At 38.8% G+C, this 24,205-nt stretch overlaps 1 protein-coding gene across 9 annotated transcripts; it reads left to right on the plus strand.

The window, feature by feature from the left end:
- Positions 1-5,180: 5,180 nt before the first annotated feature.
- Positions 5,181-24,048, plus strand: prpf40a (PRP40 pre-mRNA processing factor 40 homolog A). Of its 9 annotated transcripts, none has more exons than XM_030429113.1 (28): positions 5,181-5,259; positions 9,015-9,095; positions 9,246-9,398; positions 12,289-12,372; positions 12,989-13,007; positions 13,116-13,135; positions 13,273-13,314; positions 13,455-13,565; positions 14,059-14,179; positions 14,465-14,489; positions 14,689-14,904; positions 15,125-15,230; positions 17,199-17,263; positions 17,909-18,073; positions 18,463-18,525; positions 19,055-19,163; positions 19,243-19,393; positions 19,529-19,662; positions 19,799-19,925; positions 20,216-20,307; positions 20,483-20,599; positions 21,565-21,702; positions 21,818-21,913; positions 22,000-22,086; positions 22,431-22,521; positions 22,621-22,682; positions 22,767-22,922; positions 23,444-24,048. In XM_030429113.1, exons 1-28 carry the CDS (start codon positions 5,257-5,259, stop codon positions 23,531-23,533), a joined length of 2,724 nt encoding a protein of 907 aa, XP_030284973.1. In that variant the 5' UTR covers positions 5,181-5,256; the 3' UTR covers positions 23,534-24,048. The 9 variants fall into 9 exon arrangements, with proteins under 9 accessions (XP_030284973.1, XP_030284974.1, XP_030284976.1 ...); XM_030429114.1 differs by having other exon boundaries at positions 13,458-13,565; XM_030429116.1 differs by having other exon boundaries at positions 5,182-5,259; positions 19,799-19,913.
- The last annotated feature ends 157 nt before the right edge of the window (positions 24,049-24,205 follow it).

Below are 24,205 nucleotides of genomic sequence, written 5' to 3' on the forward strand. Positions count from 1 at the left end.
ATTTTCTCTCATTATAGGCCACGCACACAGCAGCCAGCGAGTGCCCACAGCTGGACATCAGTCCTCAAATGAAAAACACTCACCACTTCCATTCTTACCTCAGATGCATCAAACAAGAAAGTACACTTTGTGCTGCATTACAAAAGCGGAGCGGGCCTGAAATTTTGCATTTAGCCCATAATGACTCAATGAAGACTGCGTGCGTTGACATCTTCAGCACATAAAGGCAACTTAAATAATTTAGATCATGTCAGGAATACATTTCAGACATGCGAGAACAAGGTTTGTTACATGTCTGAAGACAGCTTTCACTAATACACTGAGACAGTAGAGTGGTGAGGTCTGCCACATGAACGGCGCTCTGTGTATCATTCATGTGTGGTTAAAAAATGAATCGGCCGACCTCCATCTTAGCATCTTCCTTGCTTCAACACTTTTTTTCTCAACCATGAAATAAACCTTGCTTTGGTAAAATTGTGTCAAAGGTTGTTGAAGAGGCTTTGTGGGTTTTAGGAGTGTCTCAGTGGCGGTGCTAATGAAGGGGATTGTTACCTGTAGTTTCCCCAGTAAACACACTGACTTCTTCGGTTGTTGAAGTCCAAAGCGCAGGCTGCCCCTTACGAGCAGCCATGTGGCAAATGCTGCCTTTCCGAAAACCAAGTCTTGCTTTCAAGCATGTGCCTAGCCCTGAGACACAGCTGTGAGCCGAAGAGTTCTGTGTGTTTACCGGGGCACCATTATATCATCACCGCCGGTCACGCACACACCCCAGCACAAAGGTATAAATGCTCTTGCGAAGATTATGCCATAGGTTTTTGCAGCAATAAATCAGTCTTTAAACCAATATTCACAAAATTTCAAAGTGAATAAATACACATTTGAAGATGACCGTTGGTAAGCAAATGACATCAATCACGCTGGTACAGCATTCCTTTTTGTCATTTCAGCCCCGAGCAAGCTAGTGTGTCTGTGCATGTGTAACACTCTCTGACAGTCTGTCTTTATGTCCATCTATCCTTAACACACACACACACACACACAAAGCACTTTCTGAGTGACAACCTGTCAACAGCAGCCCGACCAATTCATTTTTTGACAGACGCCAATTCAGCTAAGATCCTTTCAAAGTGCCTACATCTCCTCACAGACCACAGAAGAACACATTCAGCACAAGCTTACAAGTGGTGAGCATAATGTCAGGTTGATCAGACGGGAGATATTCATATCTGAGCCAGGGAATCTTCCCGCATTGTCAGGTTTGCTCGAAAGACAAATCCTTTCAGAGATTTTCTATTTAAAGTTCTAAAAAGAGTAAGAATGACGCAAAATATTGTGTCTGACATTTACTATGACATTCAGCAGGCATGTCTTATTCATACTTTTTTTCTGCTGCGATCTGACATCATGCTCAGAGGTTTTCTGTCATCTTCATCAGAGAAAGCTGGAAAATGTGGTGTGTATGTGGTGTGTGTGTGTGTGTGTGTGTGTGTGTGTGTGTGTGTGTGTGTGTGTGTGTGTGTGTCTGTGTGTGTGCGTGTGTGTGTGGTTGTGTGTGTGTCTGTGTGTGGCATTGCTAAGGGGAAGTACAGTAGACCCTTTTACCTAAACGATTGAATATCCATGAAATCAGCAACTCTTTCTGAACCAGAGACTGCGAATAGCTGATACTCAGCAATCAACAGCTTTGTGCGGTCTTGTGTGATAATTGCAATCCAGAGAGGAATTGCACCAAAAATAGTTTCTCGACTCCCGTTATAAATTTGCTGTGCAGAGCTCAAACGTAGCCGAAATTCAAATTTGTGATCCTGATGTGTGATGGAAGCTGTGCCATGGGAAGTTGCACATGAACCAGGCTTGTATGTAGCAAATAGTAAACGGATAATGTTTGATTTTTTTTAAACTCAGAGGTCATGCTTTCATTGATCATGGGGCACAGTGGTCAATAATCACCTAGAGGACGAATATGCTTTTAGACAAAACATGCTCCCCTAAAGCAACGAAAACTAGCAGAGTTGGAGTCATGTGCTCTGTGATGAAACTTATCTGTTCTGCTGGACAAATAATTTCTTGAAGTCAGAGGGATACAAAGACCTACCACTCTATGCTCGTGTTTGCATGTATGTCCTACTAAAGTGGTCATATTATTGATTGGTGCTTAAGTAAGAGAGGATGGTCCTAAGCCATGTGTGCATGGACATCTGTAACACATGAAAGAAAAAGAAACAAAATACAAAAATCTGCATGACTTTTTTAAGCAACAATTTTCTTCTTCCTTACGCAAACCAACATTTTGTAAAAGCTTTTTCAGAGCTTTTTTGTCTGATTATTTTCAGAGGGGAAATTGAAGCAGCATGCTGCAAATGTAATACTGCATGTTGTTGATTGTTAATGTGACCGTGGTTGACAGGAAGCCAATTGTTAGATGAGAGAGGAGTGCCTGTAAGGCAGGTCGGCAGTGTGCTGGACTCAAAGCTCACTGAGTAAAATGGCCAAAGGCAAACATTGACCACCTCATATATTGTGAATCAATCACACACACACCCAACAGTGAGGCACAAGCAAACTGTGTGAGGGTGTATAAATAGAACACCAGAGCATATGAATATTCTCTGATGTATGTATCCTTAGTTGACAAATGGTTTCAGCATCCGATCAACATATATCAACTGCGTGAAAATGAACGATAAATAAAAGATTATGGTAAGATCGATAAAAGTATGAATCCAAACAGTCGAGCTAGAGTGATTTTTGATTTGTGTAAGACATCTTTCATTGACTCCTCTCAGGAAAATATTGTTTCACTTGCACTCAGCAGTGAGGTCTGGACAAGTTGTCAGCTACAGAACAGCGCCCCTGCTGGTGGCAAGACCTCTCAAGAACATTAAGGGCAGCTTCTTTTACTTCTATATCACATATTTGATTGTATGTATTTTTGTATTTTTTTGTTAGGAATTAAGTTGTATCGCATTTAAATTTCAGCCAGTTCTTGATCTTGAAACTTGATTATCTATTTTTACCAATTAAATATCAGCTGTTCGTTCAATTTCAACCAACAATAAAAAGTTTTTCCTAATCATTTTCAGTTGGATACAGAAATTTAAGGTGTAAAATTGTCCTGAATTAATAACAAAAATGTAATTGCTTATTTAAAATTTGAATTGTTGAGCTCATAACTGTTTTTGTTACATTTGAAATCCAACATTTTAAAGTTATGTTATGTTATGTCATGTTATGTTATGTTGTGTTATGTTATATTATGTTATGTTTTTACCAGTGTCTGATTGTTGGTTGGTTGGTTGGTTTGTCATCAGTATTACACAAAAACTACTGACAGCTTACCATTTAATTTGAGGGGCCACATTGAGGATAACAATTTCTATAAGTAATGTTTTATTTTAATTACTCAGTATGACCGAAAACATTTGCAGCTATGCATCAATGATGATTCATGGTTTGTTTTGTTTGTTTGTTTCCCAAAAGACAAGTGATGCACCGTGGTTGACTGACTCCCATCATTAGGTTGAGGCTCGATCCATCACTGCCCCTCACTGTCGCCTTGTTGTCGTTTTTGCTTGTTAAGAGAATGGATAGGGAATTCTCCCGCACTTGTCAGTAAATACATCAGAGTTTATTGCAGTCTACCTCGAGTGTGGGATCATCTGTTCCCTACTCTTTGTTGCATGCTTCACACTCCAACAGCCCCTTAAATCCCAGGGACGACTTCACTGCAAATAACAGCACTGAGCAGCATATAGATAAGCTTCACATCACACACATCTGTGGCAACCGTTTTTCTTTTTGAAAAGATCTTGAACGATTATTCAGAATGTTTGAGTTGGTGGACACGTTATCTCTACAGGACAAAAACAGCAATAAAAGAAAATCTAATTGTTCATTAGGCCATCAAACTAATTTTCTGTTTGAATAAGCCTCATAATGGGTGAGCTGCTGCTTAACCTTGCTTTGTGTGAAAAATATGCCACCAGGCTGCAGGAGGGAGAGGACCACGGCTGTATTAATGGCACTTAAAGACGTAGAAAGTGACCATTCTCTAATTTCCCCACCGTCACCAGGAATGATTCCAGCTACAGACAGCCAGGAGAGCCGTGTCACAGAAGCCAATAATTGGAAAATCACAGCCAGTTCTCCAAATGATCCCCAATACACCAAGGTAATTTAGCTGTGTCTGAACACCAGCTACTCAAGCTTCTGAAATGGGCACCTGTTTCAACATCTGAAATAGCATTCATTTCAAAAGTGTAAAGAATTACCTGTCTAGCAGAAAATTCTGTCTCATTTGCAAGGACGGGCAGGTGTAGGTTGCAAATACGTGGCTTATCTAACACAGAATGTAATTAAGTTCACAATGACATTTAAGGCATACAATTTAACATAACTCCCTTATTATTTTTGAAGTATAAATATATAAATAATGTAAACAGTAGATCTGTTCAGTCACTGTAACTGCCTTATTTTACTACATATACAGCTATGGACTGATCGGTATCCAGTATCGGTCAGGCTCTATACTGTAAATACATATGAAAGTGTACTTTCCATCCTATACAACAAACAATAATAATCTTAGTTGTATCAAAACTGCATGTTTTGGTTGTCCAGCTGTTGTTTTTGTTCATTGCTATTTTTAGACATAATTGTCTGTACAATGTATCTGCATGATCTTTATGGATGTATTGCATTGTTTATCTATCTTTTGTCTATTTTGGATGTATTTTTCTATGTTTGTGTCTTTTCTGTCTAATCATGGAGGTTATGATATTTAAACATATTTTGAATGTATTTATATATCATTACATTATCATATATAAACTAATCTGAATGTATTTTATTATATTTTACATTAGTTTTGAGTATAACATTTCCATGGTAATGAGTTTGACAGATGATGTTGTTCAGTCTACAGATTGAAAAACCCACAGAGACAATGTGATTGTGAGTTTGAGCTACATGAATAAAAAATGATTTGATTTGATTTTACTCATTTGAGAGGATGACTTAGTTTTAGCTTATTAATGTTGCCTATTGTATTTTATGGATCTCGCATAATTATACAGTAAAATCACAAAATACTTCCACTCCCGCTGTTTTTGCGCATTTCTGCACATTACTAACGCAGAGTGACGCTTCAGAATCTTCACCTTTGACCTCTCAGCGCTGTGGAGTGAGTCGAGCCAATCATCGTGCTCGTTGTTGAGAGGTGCTCAAGTTTCTCGGAGGTCTTACCCTCTCGTCAACATGGTGAGTACAATCATTCAAAAGAATATGTGATTAACTGTAAAGTTAAAAAAAACCAAACACTAATTAATGCGAAGTTTACTTATTCTGCGTTTGTTTAATAGCCGGTTCTTTGTCTCCGCGATGTTATAACAATGTCGCACGTCCCAGAACATCACAGGTTAGCATGCCGTGTTAGCGCTGAGCTAACATAGCGGCACACTCAGATCGTCATGGTTCAGACTATGTCCTGAAACCGATGCTAAGTATAAAATAATAGTAGAGACTACTAAGAGGCAGTTCGGTTTGCTTACATGTTTCGTAAGTAAGTACATTAAGCGGTATTTACAGACTTAAACCTGAGACAGGTGAAATGCGTATTTAGCTAGTTGAACAGTTAGCCAACTAGCCTTAGCTAACTCTCAGGTTAGCTGGACTGCTTCCACTAACCATTCTTCTTTGCCAGGATTTAGACGGGGGTTAGCCATTCAAAACGAGCAGCACTTTACAAGAGGGCAGTTGACTTGCAAGTTAACATGACTGATGCAAATGTGAGATACTTGGCCATGTGTTCACGTAAAATGAATAACGTTAAGGACAAACGACAGTGATCTGCTGTTAGACAGCCTGCCATACACTGCTAACATTAACGTTATAACTAGCGTTACGTTAGCAGTAGGTGTTTTGGTTACGTTTACGTAAATACATTTGCGCTATCGTGTGCATATAAACTCTTATGACGTAGAAATTATTTAACCTTGATTAATTGAGCCCACAGCAATACTCATTCACATTATATACGATTTCCAGAGGACTTGACCAAAAGATAATTAACTTCGGGTTAGTTTGGTCAGCTAAGTTAGACGTAAATAACACAGTTAACTGACGTTGGGGATTTTTTTCTTAACTTTGAAGTGCTTCTATGTGTCTCATTTAGTTTATTGCAGCCTGGATGCATTGAAGTATATTGACAACAAAAGATATGGGAGAGCACTAAAAGTTAGCCATCAGAAACACACACGGGCAGATATGTACGCAGAATCAGTTTGTGGTAAGGAGGGAAAGACACCCGAGCCTGAACAGGTGATTTGAGCATGCAAGAGAAAGTAAAACCTGGGACAGTGGTGTTTTTGAACCACCAAAAGGAGACAACGAGCAGTATTGCAGTCTCCATTTTATGCTAAAAATCAAAATGCTTTGACACTAAATAATCAAGATCACATTCATTTTGTTGGCAAAGCATCTTATCTTTGTTAGGGGTGGAAATCAGAGTAACTACTGCTATACTCACAGTACACTGTCTATAATCACAATGATAATACAATATATTTATTCTGTTATAAACATCAGAGCCATTTAGGACATTTTTAAATTCATTTATTTTTTATCAGCAATCCGATCACAGCTACCAATAATTGGGAAATGCTGAAAATCGGGCCCGATAATTGGTCTATATCTAACCACAATATAGCGATTCTACAAAAAAACGTTACCGGGGTAGACTGACATGGCTTCTTCAGTGCCAGTACCATTTATTAGAAAACAACGAGACTGAAATTGTATCTTTGGGACCGACATTCATTTTCAGTAAAAATTAAACTTTGTGTCAAAATTTCGAACAACCAGTAAAAGAATAACTTAAGTAAAATGTACTCAAGAACTGTTTCAAGGTATAAATTTCAGGTGCTCTACTTGAGTACTTCGATTTTCTGATACTTTATACTTCCTCTCAACTACATTTATTTGATACATTTAGTTACTAGTTACTTTGCAGATCCAGATTGTTAAGTGTTTATAGGCTGGTAATTTTTACGTGTTTCCAGTCAGATAGTGTTGTGGGTGGGACGTTGTGAGTCGATGCTGCGTGAGAGCCAGAGTATCACATTTTTAAATTGGTATATCTTCGGCAATCTGACCAAAAAAAAAAAACAGGATATCAGTTATCAGACAAATGCTAAATATTGGCCCTATAATTGGTCTTACCCTAATCAAAAAATTGCAAGACAATCATCTAACGATGCATAACGATATCCATCCAACCAAAGAGTACAAAAAATCCCTAAAGAAACAAAGTGCTGGAATTCTGTATTTATTTAAGGAATTATGGTGTGAGTGTCACAGAAAATGACAACTGGGAGTAAACAAAGTATCGAAAAAGTACATCAGGAGTATTGCTTCGTGCCACACACTGACTGCAACTCGTCCATTTTCATGTGTGTTGTCATTCAGTTGTTAAATAGTCACCAAATGGCAATAGCCTAAACTGCCAGAAAGCACAACAGTTCTAGAGGTAAAATGGTTTAAAGGAAGAATACAACAATGCCTCACTAAATTCACAAGTCTTGATAAGTCATATTTTCAGGGGAACCTATTGAGAGAACCTGCATGTTTGAATAAAATTACTGATTTTTGGTGTCATTTTATCTATAACTTGTCCCACCCCTTGTATTTAAGCTATTATGATAGTAACGTCCATAGTAATTTTAAAGTTAGTGGCTATATATCAACATGGCCGTATTAGCATTGTGTTTAGAGAGAATAATTGTTCGAACAAATATATGAAAAATATTTATGAATGAGGCTCATTGTCGCTTCTGATTGGAGCGCTGCCCCCAGAAATCTAGTGAGCCTGATATATGGTGGTCTGGTTTACAGTGATCTGGTCAAACTGTTGGATAAGAAAAAATACAAATGGATAAAAAACATAATAGTAATATTAATATTATGATAATGTTATCATAGTATTGATAAAAGATCATTATGGGCTGTGACTACATTCAGAATGACATAATTTTCAGCATGATAAGGTATATGGGCATAAACCGCACGTTGCCTTAAATAGTTAACAAGTCGTCACTTGCTTCTTTACAGAGGAGCACTTACTCAAAGCTGAATTTGTGCAGACTCTAACTTTGAAAAAGAAATGACCCTGACCTCCCGATGTGAGTGTGTCCTCTTGCAGCTTGCTAGTAAAAAATGGCAAGCGACCTCTTTGAGTTTAGGCTGCTGCACCAGCTGGAGGAATTTGAGCTTGGATTAAAGCCCACACATGGTTGGGTTTGCACGCTCAGCTCTGATTCTTCACTTGTATATCCACGCCTGTGCAATCTTTATGGTTGACTTGCAGATCAAGTTGCGGCCATAATTTGTTTTCATGTCTCTCAGATCTTTTGTCGGTGTAGTTCTATATAGGTGTACCAGGCTAAAATGAACACAGACTTAAACAACAGCCCTGCACTAAATCATGTTTAAGGTTATAATATTTTGGGTTTTTTTTGTTGAAACTGCTTAAGAGAGATGTTGATTTCTTGGATTTCTGGTGATTTAGGAGGCTGTAGTTTGCGGTGCTATTAAATTGCACTCCCTCATCTGAGAGGTGTTTCTTATCCCCCCCCCCACACACAAACACACACTCCTTTAGTAAATATTGTGGAACCATACTACCTTTTTTAAGCTCTGAAAATTGATATTCATTGACTCCTTTAATCATATTTAACTAAGTGTGAAATGTATCATTTAACCTTCTGTCCTCATCGTTAGATGTAGCATTAATGAGAAACAGGTCGCGCATGTTATGGTAAAACTTTATTTTCACCTCAGATACAGTGTTAACTGTTATATTATAGCATGAAATTCTAATTTAACAACTTTTAAACACATATTTGGAGACTCTGTGATGGTGGCTTTATTGAATTAAGCACACTGCCTGTTAACTAAGCATTACACCATCAGCTGCCGTGAGTTCACTAACTCTCTGTGGTGTTTCTTATTCATGACAGTCTTCATCGGAGGCAAATAATGGCCCGAGCCAAGCGCCACCTTATCCAGGTGTACCGCCCTCAGGGATACCTCCCCCATTTGTAAGTCAGTGACAGATATGTTTATCACAATTAGCTTTTCACCTCTTGTTTCCAGTCATCACACAGGGCTGTACTGAGAGTAGTTAATATTAAAGGTCTTCATTGATGTTTAATCTTATCTAATGTATCTTTCTCTATCCCTCTGCCTAGATGGGACCACCAGGAATACCGCCTCATTTCCCTCCCATTGGAATGCCCCCTATGGGACAGCGACCGCCCAGCATGACTCCCATGCCTCCTGGTATTATTCCTCCAGGTATAATGCCACCAATGGGGGCACCGCCAATGGGACAGGTGAGCATGGTAGGAAGCATTGCAACCTGTGTTTCTGCTTTTACTGTTACACCATTATTCATCATGTTCTTAATCTGAGTCAGACAAGGATTTACCACTTTACACATCCCAAAAAAGGAAAAAGCTAGATGGCAGACATTATTACTTTATTAAAGAAAGAGTCTTTGTGCTGGTGGTGGGCGGATCAATGCAGAAACGTTGATAAATCCAGTCCCAAATGTGTCTTTTCTAGGATCAAATTTAATATTAGAAGATTGATTTCTAAGCTCAGTTATTTAGAGTAATTGTGTATTTTACCATCAACAGGGACACAGTAGAAAGTCATTACGCTATGACCAGAATCTAGTCTAAATTCAGTTGACAGGAACTACTCCTTCCGCCTGTTATAGTCACATGCAAACTATCTGTTTCTGTAAGTGCAGGAGACACCACTCTGATAGAGAGTGGTCAATAACAGCTGACCAAAGCTGTTGTCAAGTGTGGAGTCTTTTGAGAACAGAAGGGACGCTGCATGTGATATGTATGTGAGCTATTGTTGCGACACCACAAACTTTGTCAAGCATCTGAGATGTAATCATTAGGGCCGGGACTCGATTAAAAAAATTAATCGAATTAATCAGAGGCTTTGTAATTAATTAATCGAAATTAATCGCATTTTAATCGCATATAAATATTTGACCTGAGAACAGTGAGAAGCAATTTTTTTCACATGGATTTTAGTATACCATTGAATAATGACTGAATACAGAAGCTTAAGCAACGAAACATTGTTTTTGTTTTTTCAAGACCAACAGACCAGTGCAATTTTTAAATATTTTTTTGGCCTTTTATGGCTTTATTGACAGAACAGCTGAAGATATGACAGGAAATATGACGGACCCGGGTCCGCTGCAGAGCCTCGGTACATGGGATGCGCGCTCTTCCCACTGAGCTAAACGCTGCCCCGACCAGTGCAATTTTTGCCATAAAGTGCAGCAATAGCATGCTCTTATCTACGCTGCCATCCGTCCGCTTTTGAAAACAAAATTTCCCATCCACGGGGCCAACCAAAGCAGTCTCGTCTGCTTCTTCGTTCATTGTTGTTGTCTGAAGTCATGAACGTTAGTTGGTGCTCCAGTATAATCGGTACCCCTGAAACTCTTCCAGTGAGAAATGTTCTGCGGTGCAAAAATAAGTGCGATTAAAATGCGTTAATTTTTTTAACGCGTTAATTTTTGTGTAATTAATTAATCGTAATTAACGCGTTAAAGTCCCGGCCCTAGTAATCATATATACAGAATATAATTAAGAAATACAGTGACAGTCTAAAGAAGAGAGAAAGAGAAAGGTACTGATAGGGTGAGACAGACTTAATTCACAGTCGTGAAGAACTGGCATTATCCAGACTCCGAGAAACTGGGTGTAGCTATTGGTGATGTTTATTACTGTCACTGACCGTGGGAAAGTGACACACGTCTGTCTAAATTTCAGTTTTTGTACTGATGTTTAAACAACTGATAGCTGCTTTCTTAAAAATGTTGAGTGCTGTTTCATTAAGCATTACAAGCATACAAACTTTCAGTATTGTATTGGTATTGGCGATACCAGTGTAGGTTTTAATTGGTATTAGGAAAGAAAGTGGTTTGGCACTTTGGTTGACGTTTTTCAAACTGTACAAATACAGGTAGCCATTTTTTGTTTATATCTTGCTCTGCCAATGACTGTGAAAGTGATTCTGCTGCTATTGTCAGTTAGCAAACTTAAGAAAAACTGTGTTTCATTACTACTTGGATTATCTTTAAATTTTATCCTCAATGGTTTTAGAAGTATTAATAACGCTCACTGTTGTAAAAAGTTCCCAAAAGTCGTACTTCAATAAAGTTCATAATTCGCCCATATGAATATATGAGTACTTGAGTAAAATCTTATATTACATTTTCTGGTAATTTATGGTCTTGTGTATCAAAAGTTGAGGTTGAAATTATTCATATATTAACATATATGAATGATCAAGTGAACGAACCACCAGATTTTGGCAAATGTTAAACCTCCATCACAGTTTAGAGACAGACTTACTTGGTTACCGTAGATAAGTGAGATCTCAGAAATGACCTTGACTGCACATTATCATAGCGAAGAGATGTTGGTCAGAAATAAACACAATCAAATTACATAGTAATAAGTTTACCTTCAACACAATAATGTATTGCTACTGAGGCTGATGTGTTCGACATTGAAAAATACGTATTAAACGAATAATAATGATGATGATGATGATGATAATAATGATAATAATAATGAACTGCAAAGTGCTTCACAAAAAGGAAAGAAAAACAAACAGCAGCTTAAAACAACACACATGAAGAACAGTAGTTTTAAGTAAAGACACTTAATAATACAGCAAAAGCTTTATAAACATTTAGTGATGAAATAAACTTGACTAAGAAACCAGGCAAATTATTTAAGAGTCAATAATTTCCTTCTTTCATATTTAACCTCCACCCTTAGTTGACTGATTACTGCTGAGGTGGTTTGTTTTAATTAAATGTGTTTGTTTATTTTTTAAAAGGAAAACGTGTCCACATTTAGTCAGCATATGTGGTCCTGTCATGCACATAAATAGGTGTGATATTGGGGGGTGTTTGATCAAGGTGCCAGCTACACAAGTCTGAAAAGGTGGTGAGGCGTTGTAGTTTGGTGTGTTGCTGCTTCACAGATCACAAGCTGTGGCTTCACACCATTAAATAAGCACAGCAGAATCAGTTTCAGTCTCACCTTCACCCCCAGTTGCCAGCCACTCATCTCACACACAGACCCAAATACACACCAGCACACTGTCTCACACTGCGTCTTAAACTTCTGCTTACACTAGGTGGTATGGAAATGCCAGATGAATATTTCATGATGCTTCTTTTATTAGATGCCAGGCATGATGCCACCTATGATGCCAGGGATGATGATGCCCCCTCGTATGCCAGCTGCGGCTGTACAACCAACGGGACCGGTAACCCTCCTCACTACTTGTTCATCCATCCTCTGCTTCACACATCTTTAAAAATACACTGCAATCTGTGAGATGCTAAATGATCATGTGCACAGGATCTGTTACTGTCGGATATAAAAAAAATTGTCATTTCTATTTTTAAACCACATTTTCAACCACGTGTTGGAATGAGACAGCTGAAAAACACTGAAATACAGTGTGTAATTAAAATGAACACCTGCGTCCAGTATGTCCGTGATTGTCACTTTTTGTTTTCACTTTGGTTCAGCTGTGAATCACTATAAAAGTAATGAATCACATGAGTCCCTCACTGTTCATCTTCTGTTAATTTTTATTTTTTACTGAGTACTACACAAGTTATGCAAATGAGCAATCTGAAAGATTTAGGGCGGCTTAGGAGATCCACTTAATCATCACAAGAATATTTTTGCATCTTGAGGGTAGGAGTTTTGCACTAATTAGCAAAGCTTTGTCAGTTACTGCTTATTGTGAATGATGAGTCTGTATTCCTAGCTGAATTCACCATTCAGTGTTAAAGATGCACTGTTATAAGCTTGCAGATTTGTGTGTTTCCTCATGGGAAATAATCCACTAATACAATTGTCTTTTTCCACAGCCTGGTGTTGACTCCACAGGTAAGAAGATCCTTAATTTGTCACTTCACTCACAAACTCTATTGTTGCATTTTTTTTTATTGATATGAAAATACATCTCCTGATTTGTTTCTCTTTTTATCCGCACAGCTGCTGCACCTGGAACAGCTGTAAGTGTAACCTAATTTTTCCTGATAATGCAGGTTTACAATTTTGATTTCATATCATTGACTGATGTATTTTGTCTAATGTCTTTTCAATAACTGCAGTTTTTTCAACCTTTCATTTGTTCCTCTGTCCCCTGTAGAGCACCACAAATGGATCTCCACAGGAAGACCAGCCAAAAAAGGTTTGTGCACGTTGAAAATGGAAAGATTATAACCCTAACCCATTTAAAATACGTAAAGCCAAAGTAAGTGGTGTCTTGCTGTTCCTTTTTATTTTCAATGCTGAAATAGTTGAATTACCTCTTGTTTTCATCTGCCTCAGAAGTCCCTGTGGACAGAACACAAATCACTGGATGGGAAGACCTATTATTACAATACAGAGACGAAGCAGTCCACATGGGAGAAACCAGAGGACCTCAAATCTCCTGCAGAGGTACAAACCTTAATCATTTACATCACACCTTTAGCATCTACTTTTAAAGTGCACAAGAATAACCATTTACTTACTGACTTACATATTCACTAGAGCTGCAACAATGATGGATTAATTCATAAATTAATTGTTTCACTCCTTTTTTAAGCAAAAGTATCAAACGTTTGCTTCTTCACAACTTCTTCAATGTCAGGATGTGCAGGTTTAACATAATGAAAAATGTGGGTTGCGATATACTGGTATTAGTTCTAGTTGTGATATTAACTAAATGAAATATTGATATTGTGTTAAAAATACATCACCTGGTGGCAGTGAGGAACCTTAAAAGTAGTTGCCAGTGGTATAGTGAATAAAAAGTTGTTGACTGTTGTTTATGTCGATATTAAATAGGATCTTCTTGCATATACGAGTCTCACTAAATAGATGCTATTAAATCCTTGGATTGGATCCTTACATCACATTTCACTTTCCCTTCTATTTTCTCCCCTTTTAGCAAATGCTGGGTAAATGTCCCTGGAAGGAGTATAAGTCAGACACAGGAAAGCCTTATTATTACAACTCTCAGACGAAGGAGTCCAGATGGACCAAACCCAAAGAGCTGGAGGATCTGGAAGGTAAGGACCTGCAGTCTGATGATGTCAAACGTGCTGTGAGAAATACTGTGATGGTCTGTACTGAGCCGGGCTGCGCTCCATGGCTGAGCCTTTAACAGCATGATGATTGACATGCCCTGCTGAGGAGGTTTTGGGCAGCACTGGAGTACAAACGCAGGAAGCACAAATACAGGAACACATGATGGCTCCTGTTGCACATTTATGTCTGCGCTGTTCCTCTTATCTGGAGTCTCCTTTGAAATGAAAACAAGTACCCTAACAGCTATCTCCTTTTGTCTATTCCAGCTATGATCAAAGCAGAGGAAAATGGGTAAGAGCTTCCTGTTTACCTTTGGTTAGCCATCACGGCTGCACCATGTATTATAAACAACACATACAGCAGTTATTAAAAGTGATTTCTTCCTCCACTAAAAAGCTTTCTATTATATTATTAATACGCTTGTGGACTTCAGCCTCATTGTCCTGGTATTCTTCATCATGTGCTGTGATTTGTCATGCTCTGAATGCAGAACGGCAGAGGCAGTGGCTCCAGGCACCACAGCAGCTCCAGCAGTGCAAGCAGATATTACAGCCACTATGGCAACCGTAATGGAGGCGGAAACTGCAACAGCAGTCTCAGAGGAACACCTGTCTCAGGCGGCCGTGCATCACACAGCTGAGGTCAAGACTGCAGATGCACCTGTGGTGTCCTCAGAGAGCTCCATCGCCACTGAGGCCGCAGCCAGGTAAACAATAATGTCTGACACAGAGACCGGTAATGTCTCCTGTACTCAGTTAAACACTGTATACATCCAGCCAGAGCTGTATAGTCACAATGACACTGGGTTCATGTACACAGGAACCTTTCAACTTGGATCAGGATGTCTGTTTTTGTCATTCATTAATTTATGTGACAAATGTTTGATGCAAACACGACTAGGTTAATCCATCTTCTTCTGCCCACAGTGTTGAAGTCGTAAAGGAAGAACGACCAGAACTTCAGAAGAAAACTTACAAGTGGAACACGAAAGAAGAGGCCAAGCAGGCCTTCAAAGAGCTGCTGAAGGAGAAGGTGAGTCAGGCTGTCAAATGGGGTCTACATGTATGTGAACTAGAGGCCACATGCTATAGGTGAGTGCATGTCCACATGACTTGATACTTAGCATGCTGGCCTGGACATACATTAGTCTCCATTAATGTGCTCTCACCTGTGCAGAAGCACCATAAAAACTTAATCTGTGGGATGTTTGGTCAGTCCCCAAGATTGTAAAAGACTTCATATTGCATGCTCCATCACAGCCAATGCAAAATATCCAAGACTTTATGCTGCCTTTGAATGAAACTAAAGTTGCAACATGAGAAATCTTTTTCACAATATACTTGGAGTTCAAATGGTTTGTCACGAGGTCAGTGGTGCTATGAAACTGTGTGTCAAAACCACCAACACTAACAATTTATCAAGCTAGCGAGTGGGTTACATAATGCAGTATATGCAATTGCATTATATAAAATTACCGTCTACTAAAAATGTTTTTCCTTGGCCTCTGCTATTTCTGAAAAAGCTAATGTGTAAAAACTTGAGGAATATTCCCACGGTTGTCAATACGACAAGCGAGGGTGGGACAGTGGGTCTGCTCATGAACAGGGTAAACATGACTCCATTTGAAGGCAGCATATATCCAGTAAATTCCTAATCAATGCAAATTATCAGTAATTATGGGCTTGTTGTTTTATAATTACATCTATGTCTAGATAGCAAATGTTTAGTTTTTTTAAAAAATGCTGCTGTCTGTCTCTTCAATGCATTTTACTTTGGTAATAATAATCCTGATACAGCCATGTTAGACCTCCTGTTAAAGTAGTGCCTTACAACAGGTCTTCTATTTATAAGTGATGCCGCTTTTCCTTCCACATCTGTCGACTTTGGATACATAAGGCAGCCTCATATATTTTCATCAAAGTAACTCCACTAAGTGTTTTGGTGATTGAGTTGTTGACCCTTATACTTGGAAGGTTTGTTTGTCAGGGATGTACATCATGAATTATTAAATTAAATTATTGGTGTCAGACCAATGAGTTTCAGAGGAAGACAACACGTGTTTCTTGCAATACATTTTGCAAGAGGAGGGGAAAAGTCTCCAAGTTGTAACACAACAAATCTTAGAGCTGTGGAATATAAAATCATCCTTCTTTGCTCATTATATTTGAACCTTTTTCAATTCCAAAAAAATGAAAAAATTAACGATAATCTTTTGATCATGAGAAGCAGTTAATCATCGGTTATTGGCCGACAAAGTCCACCTCATTTTTAAATTTTTTTTTTAGTTGAATTAAACCACGTCTATCAGCACATCCTTTGCATTTTGATCTAAATGTAATCCCTGTCCCTCCTCATGAACCCCTGTGAGGTCTTAGCATGATTTTTAAGCTTCACCTCCTGTTGCTGTGGATGTGTTGTGTGTTCGGTCACAAAGGAGGCCTAGCGCCACCCACCTTGAATGCTGCTATATTTAGGCTCATTTTAATTTTGTGCACAAAGCTCTCCTCTGAGATTGCTTGCCATTTCCTGCAAGATCTTAATGGCTCTGTCTTTATGATTAGCTTTATTGGATCAAAGGCACAGGGCTGGCTGGGATTAAGACAGTGAGAGAAAGTGGCATGCCTCAGTGAGTTAGAATAACTGCGACAACTGACAAGACAGAGGCACACGGTGGAGTCAGTTCATAATGGATAGCGGAGTCACTCGCTGGAAGAGGCAAATGGCAGAAAGGGCGCTTATAGAAGTCCTCAGTGGCACTTCTTTGAATTATTGCCACTCCACACCTCTTAACCCGGGATCTATTAGTAATGAAGAAAATGTGTGAAGGCAAAGCAGCACAGCTCCTTTTTCTGTTTGTCTATCATGTAATAAAGGGCAATAAACAATCAGTTTTCCTTCAGCTGTTGTTTGAAAATGTTAGAAATGTGATATCTAAATTTAACCTCTCAGTTGCAGAGTATAGTCGCTCATGACTTTTGAATTTTATTCTCTGTATTTCAGGGTGTGTCCTCAAACTCCTCTTGGGAACAGGCTATGAAAATGATTATCAATGATCCTCGCTACAGGTACACTATTAATATATTGTATTTGTTTTCACTTTTAAAACCCAATCTTTTAATTGTTTTATGACATTTAAGTTCCTTTTACTCTTTTTAATGTGTTCATTCATTTAACTTTGATCACTTCGGCTTCAGTTTTATCGTAAAGCACTTTGTTACTTTGTTTTGCAAGATGCTACGCAAGTAAAGTTAGTAATGCTTCATAGTAACCATTAATAATACATGGTAAAGACACATGGTTAATAGTTATTCAGTCTTTGGTTAATATTTATTTCCACTTTAAACAATTAAATGTTTTATAAATGATTTATTGAGCAATTATTTATTGTGAAGTTGCAACTGATGTTCATAAAACTGTGTAAATTGTTAATAAGTACTGTTTAGTTCACCTATAAACATTATTTGGATGGCTGTTATAAAGTTGCAACTGATGGTTTTCTAAACCTTTAAGACTACTCAAATATCATTTTATAAAGCATTTCATTGTTTGTTAACAGGGAAATTACTATCAACCAAAGTTTAGTTAACTATGAAGTTATCATTTATTATATTAAAGTGTTACCAAAAAGTTTAAAATTATTATTATTTACATTAGCAGGTGAGAACTATCCAGATCTGACATGTAATTTTCACTTTTCTATGTCAAAAAAGTGCTCTTCCCAAACTGAGTGAGAAGAAACAGGCGTTCAATGCTTACAAGGTCCAAACGGAGAAAGAGGAAAAAGAGGAGGCCAGAATTAAATACAAGGAGTCCAAAGAGACCTTTCAGAGGTTCTTGGAGAACCACGAGAAGATGACATCTACCACCAGATACAAGTAAGAGCTGCACATTTTGTTGCTGTCTTTTTTTCCCTGCATTGACTTGTGCTTCCATGAATTGTCAATATGATTATGCAGATGGGATCAGTAAAAGGTCATCTATGGCTTGTGCACGCCATCGTGCAGTTCTAGCACTGTTAGCTTCCACTTAAACTGCTTTGACCTGTTAGTTCTTGTCACATTGAATTGTGTTCACCCTAACTTAATGTTGCTAGGTCAACAATCTAGTGAACAAGAGGACTTAAGGAATATTGTGATTTGTTGGTTCTGATGTTCATTTTGAATTTCGATCTATGCTCTATTTTATCCTCTTATCATTTTCAATAATTTTCACGCACAAATGCAACAAAGATATTTTTTACACGATGTGTACCTTGTTGGTTCAGTTTCTTTTGTTCGCATGTAGTGAAGAGTTCAGCGCTGGAAATGATGCAGACAACATTTAAATTGTAAAAGTTTTGATCCTTGGTCTTGCATGTGACATCCAGCTCACTAAGGTTTGGCATTTGGGTGAAAGTCATCATGACAGATTGATGCGTGACCTTGACAGGGAGCCAGTTTCCGAGTTTAGCTGGCACTGGTGTTGTTGTGGTGACTGGTGCAGTAATCTGGGATGGCACACAACAGGCAGTTGGGCAGGATAATGGGGCTGTCTGATGGCGTTTCTGTGTATCTCTTTGCATTTAAAACATTATTTCACTGTAGTCAACAACCTATTCTGACGTTAAGTTTGGAGCAGCACACTAAGTTGTTTTCTGTGCACATCGTGCAAGACAGCTCCTTTTAAGAAGTTGCACTGTGCTGTTTCTTTGTTATTTACACAAGTTTTACATTAACGCTACACTACGGTGCATCTGATGAATTAAACTCAGCATTATATCAATGCTTTAAAGGTAAATTTGGCTGGTGAAATGCTGCCCTCATGTGGTTAATTGTGTGAACATACATCCTAAACGAGTGTGTGTAATTGGAATCCAGGAAAGCAGAACAGATGTTTTGTGAGCAAGAGGTGTGGAGCTGTGTACCAGAGAGAGACAGACTGGAGATCTATGAAGATGTGTTGTTCTACCTGGCTAAGAAGGAGAAGGTAAGGCTTTGGTCTTTAGTGTTCAGACTTAAAGTTTCTGTCTGGCCCTTTTCACATCCTGGTTTTCCTCCATTTTCAGGAGCAAGCCAAGCAGCTTAGGAAGAGGAACTGGGAGGCTCTGAAAAACATTTTGGACAACATGGCCAATGTCACATACCGCACCACCTGGTCTGAGGCTCAGCAGTACCTGCTAGACAATCCTACATTTGCAGAGGACGAGGAGCTACAAAGTACGATAGCAGACTTTTTTTTGTTTTTTACCCATTTTTGTTTGAAACAGATTGTATAAATGGGTTAACTTGGTTCAATGTTTAGTATAAATTATTTGAGCTCGCCCTGCTGATAGTGTTGTTATCTGCTCACAGATATGGACAAAGAGGACGCTCTCATCTGTTTTGAGGAGCATATCCGGGCGCTGGAGAAGGAGGAGGAGGAAGAGAAACAGAAGACTCTTCTCAGAGAGAGGCGACGACAGCGCAAGAACAGAGAAGCCTTCCAGGTGAGACCAACTGGGTGGGAAAATGTCTATCTGAAAAAACATTCCTTTTTTAAAATCTCTAACTCTGTTCGTAAAAACATTGTGTATCAGTGGCTGTTCTGAATGTCAATTTTCTAATTACATGTATTCCTCTCAGAAATTTCTGGATGAGCTCCACGACCATGGACAGCTCCACTCCATGTCAGCCTGGATGGAGATGTACCCGACACTGAGCTCAGACATACGCTTTGCCAACATGCTGGGCCAGCCGGGTAAGGCAGCAGGCAAGCAGCAACACACGTGGCCTCACACGTCTGCATGAGCTGAACGCTCTGCAGCACGTGGATGTGACATGCAGAGAAAACAGCACATGACATAAAGCTCACACAGCTCAGGATGTAAATACTGTATGACCCATGGGAGAGCATTGTTGCATAGGGATTTTATTTTTAATGCCATTCATTTTAGATTTGTCCATTTCTGTTTCTTTATTACATTTCCCAAAAACAATAAAATAATTTTTTTTAAACATAATCTTTTTTTCTTTTTTCGACCTATCCTGTCTATTCTGCAGGTTCAACTCCTCTGGATCTCTTCAAATTCTATGTGGAAGACTTGAAGGCCCGTTACCACGATGAAAAGAGGATCATTAAAGATATTCTCAAGGTAAGATTGTTGGTCCTCTTCTAGAATATGCTATTATATCTGTACAAGGATCAATTACTTTACTGTACATCTGCTGGATAGAGTTTCCTTTAAGAGGGTTTTTTATAATTTTCTCATTTTATGTCAGACGACATTTTCTTCGTCTAATTTTCTTCGTCCTTTCTTGTGTGGTCAGGACAAAGGCTTTCTGGTGGAAGTCAACACCAGCTTCGAGGACTTTGGATCAGTCATCAGCTCAGACAAGAGGGCCACCACACTGGATGCAGGAAACATAAAACTGGCCTTCAATAGTGTAAGACTCCAGATCTACATTGCATTTTTCCTCACCAGATTCCTATAAAGCTCCTCAGGCACAAACACAGATGCTGCATAACAAGCATACTGACGAGATAACATTTCAAAGTTCAGTCAAAATGTGCAAACATTTTGAGTAACGTAGCTTAAGGTTTAAATTGATTTACACCTGATTTTCGTCTCCCTAAGCTAGATTTATGTGTCTTTGGTTCTCAAGCTTTTTTGTGTGCATATTTTCATTCAGGGTTCATACACAGTAAAGAAAAATATATAAAAGTATGTTCTGGGATTTTAATAATTTCCAGTGTGAATGACTGAAAAACAAATTGATCAAACAAGCAGACATTTTTATGGTGTTCGGAGCATTGATGTTTATTACTGTGTGAGAGAGCGGTGGCCAGAGCAAACCTGATAGCAAGGCAAGAAGAATGGCATACAACGATGAAAGCTAACTCCTACATAGAGAAAACTACACGCCTGACAGCTATACCAGTCTTGACATCCATGACCAAACTAATTTAAAGTAAAATGCGGAAATATCTCAGAATTGCATACATACATGGCATCACAAATAACCAAATGTTAAGCTTGTCTGAGCATGTCTGAGTTATGCAGTGATGCAGTTATCGGAAATGTAAACAGACACTCTTTTCTGTGCAATGAAACCATAACTTCACGATTTCATACTTGGCTGTTAAGCTATAGTTTCCTGCATTTATGTGGCAACATAATAGCATGCATAGTCAGAATGCATCATTCATGTTAACAGCTGGATTTTAAAACCATTTATTTACTTAAAAGAACTTCCTGCTATGTTAACTCATATGTCAAATGTGTTCTGTAACATCCACCAAGAGCTCTTGAAATGTGTCTGTAAAATTATGGGATTTTTAAATGGAAAATCTGTTGGAATCCTGTTCATTTATTAGATTAACCCATTTAGCAACCATTTTTTCTGTTTAGCTCCTGGAAAAGGCAGAAGCCAGAGAGAGAGAGCGAGAGAAGGAGGAGGCCAGGAAGATGAAGAGGAAAGAAGCGGCCTTTAAAAACATGCTGAAGCAAGCAACACCACCACTGGAGCCAGAAAATACTTGGGAGGGGGTATGTTGTTCAACTATTTTCCATTTAGATTAAACTCCCCGCCATTAAGCTCTAATAACAGTGATAAACAGTATTGTGCCTTCGCTCAAGTCGTTGTCTTTACTTTACATTTCAGGTCAGAGAGAGATTCTTAAAAGAATCCGCCTTTGAAGACGTGACTCTGGAGTCAGAGAGGAAAAGGATATTCAAAGACTTCATGCATGTCTTAGAGGTAAGTCTGTCGTACCCAGTGGGACTGTGTAGAGAATCTTGGTGCCAAAGTCGATGCTGATTTTTAACATGGCATGTATTTAACAGCATGAATGCCAACATCACCACTCCAAGACAAAGAAGCACTCGAAGAAGTCCAAGAAGCATCACAGGAAGCGATCTCGCTCCCGATCGGTTCGTAGCCCATTTATTAATCTAGAACACGGCTGTAACTAACAACTTTTTTATCGTTGATTAATTTATTAGTTTTTTGGTCTGTAAAATGTCTAATAATGCTAAAAAATGTCAACCAATGTTTCCTAAAGCCCGAGAGGATATCTTCAAATGTCATGTTTTGTCCACGACCCAAAGATAATTAGATTACTGCCATAGAGAAGTAAAGAAACCAGAAATCTTTACATTTAAGAGGCAGGGATCAGAATTGTAACTATTTCATTACCCATCGATCGATTTTTAATCTACAAGAAATGCTCCACATCATGCCTCTTTAATCTCACGGTTACTTACTTTGTCGACAGGGCTCTGAGTCTGAGGATGAGGAATACCACAAGAAGAAAAAGAGGTCACAGTCCAAGTCTCCCTCTGAACGCTCGTCTAGTGGAGAATCTGGTGGGTGGCTTTCAAAGCCAAGATGATCCATTTATTTATCATGTTGTGGAAGAAGTGCAGCCGTACTGACATTTACTGACATTTTCTGCCTGAAACCAGAGAGAAGCTATAAAAAGTCCAAGAAGCACAAGAAGAAGGGCAAGAAGAGACGTCACAAGTCTGTAAGTATACAGCCCATTATATTATAATAATATAAATGTGCATGTTGTGTCTGTATGTGCATTGATGGTGATTGTGACAAACAGGCATCGCCAGACTCCGACAATGACAAGAAGGGAAGAGAGCGCGATGGGAAGCGTGAAAAAGACCTAGAGAAGGATAAAGAGAACGACAAGTCTCGGGGGAAATCACGCTCGGACTCTAAACAGAAGTCTCCTAAAAGGAAAGCGCCAAAGGAGGAGGTTGGTTTTGCTTATTACTATTGTGTACAAAGATTCTTTGGATATGAAGAACAGTGCGAGTACATGTTGCCATGGTTAAGGAAACTGGGGGGCCTGAGGGAGCTTCACACTTGGCTTACTTCATGAGGAAGCTCAGGCAGTCTGGTAGATGAGCTGAAGACCTTGGAGACGCTTCATCTTTATAATAAGCACAGATGAGAAGTGGTCGCAGCTATTAGTTACAGACACTGTCTACCCCCTCCCTTATGGTTACGTCAAGGCTTCGATACCATATAAAGCTGAGACGAGTGTAAGAAGGATTTAAGACTTTGATACTATCAGATTTGATAATTTCATACAAACAAGAACGTGCTTTATTTTGATGCGTATCGTAATCTTGAAGTGAAGCGACCTACATCAGTGTATTTTGATCATGTCGCACAGCTCTATGCTAAAATCTCAAGACGCAACTGTCAAATCGGTCTGTTTTATTAGCCACTACCATTTCAAGGTCGCTAAATCTCTTTCTGTGTTGTGTTCAGGGCGGCTGGGATACGTCAGGCAGTGAGCTGAGTGAAGGAGAGCTGGAGAAAAGGAGAAGAACTTTACTGGAACAGCTGGATGCACCTTGATGATGGCACTTCTGCGGCCCTTAATTGTATTTGTACACTTCGACAAACATGCATTCCCCTCCGAGCTCATCTGACTGTACTGCAGTGTTCATATGGACTGTGTGAGAGAACACCATCACGGAATGTGCTACACTGAGCTTATACACTTACTTGGTTACTAATTTGATATCAGGAAACTGATCAGCTGATCAATCTTTAAATGTCAGGATGTCTTTTTGTTGATTTTGTTAGCTTTAACTATTTTTTTGTTAGTTGACTGTAGCTGTACATGTTTTCCATCGCCAATAATTTTTTATATTCAATTAAGCGTGTCTAAAACGTCACAATGACTGAAACAGAGTTCAAGACTTTGTCATCATAATTGGAGCTATCCAGAGATCAAGTAAACATATTTTTGATTTGATCCCACCAAACTGCAGCTGTTCTTGGAAGAATAAATAAAAGAAAGATTTTAATTGGAGCGTTTGTTAAAAATTGAACTGTAGTAAAATGAAATAAAATACTGTTTCAATGGATTACGTCTGAATCTTTATGCAATTATGAAACCACCAAGGAGGTATGAATTTGTACGTGTTATTGGTCTGTTAGCAGGATTACACAAAAACTACCCTACTGATTTCAACAAAGCTTGGATGGAGGATGGGTCTCAGCCCAGGATAGAGCCAATTTACT

The sequence above is a fragment of the Sparus aurata genome, chromosome 9, assembly GCF_900880675.1.
Source record: "Sparus aurata chromosome 9, fSpaAur1.1, whole genome shotgun sequence".
Classification (NCBI taxonomy): Eukaryota; Metazoa; Chordata; class Actinopteri; order Spariformes; family Sparidae; genus Sparus; species Sparus aurata.

Bases quoted from the DNA above. Each gene is read 5' to 3' on its own strand.
- prpf40a (XM_030429113.1), top strand. The intron at 13,566-14,058 runs GTACAAACCTTA...CTCCCCTTTTAG, and splicing joins ACCTCAAATCTCCTGCAGAG to CAAATGCTGGGTAAATGTCC. The intron at 17,264-17,908 runs GTACACTATTAA...ATGTCAAAAAAG, and splicing joins ATCAATGATCCTCGCTACAG to TGCTCTTCCCAAACTGAGTG.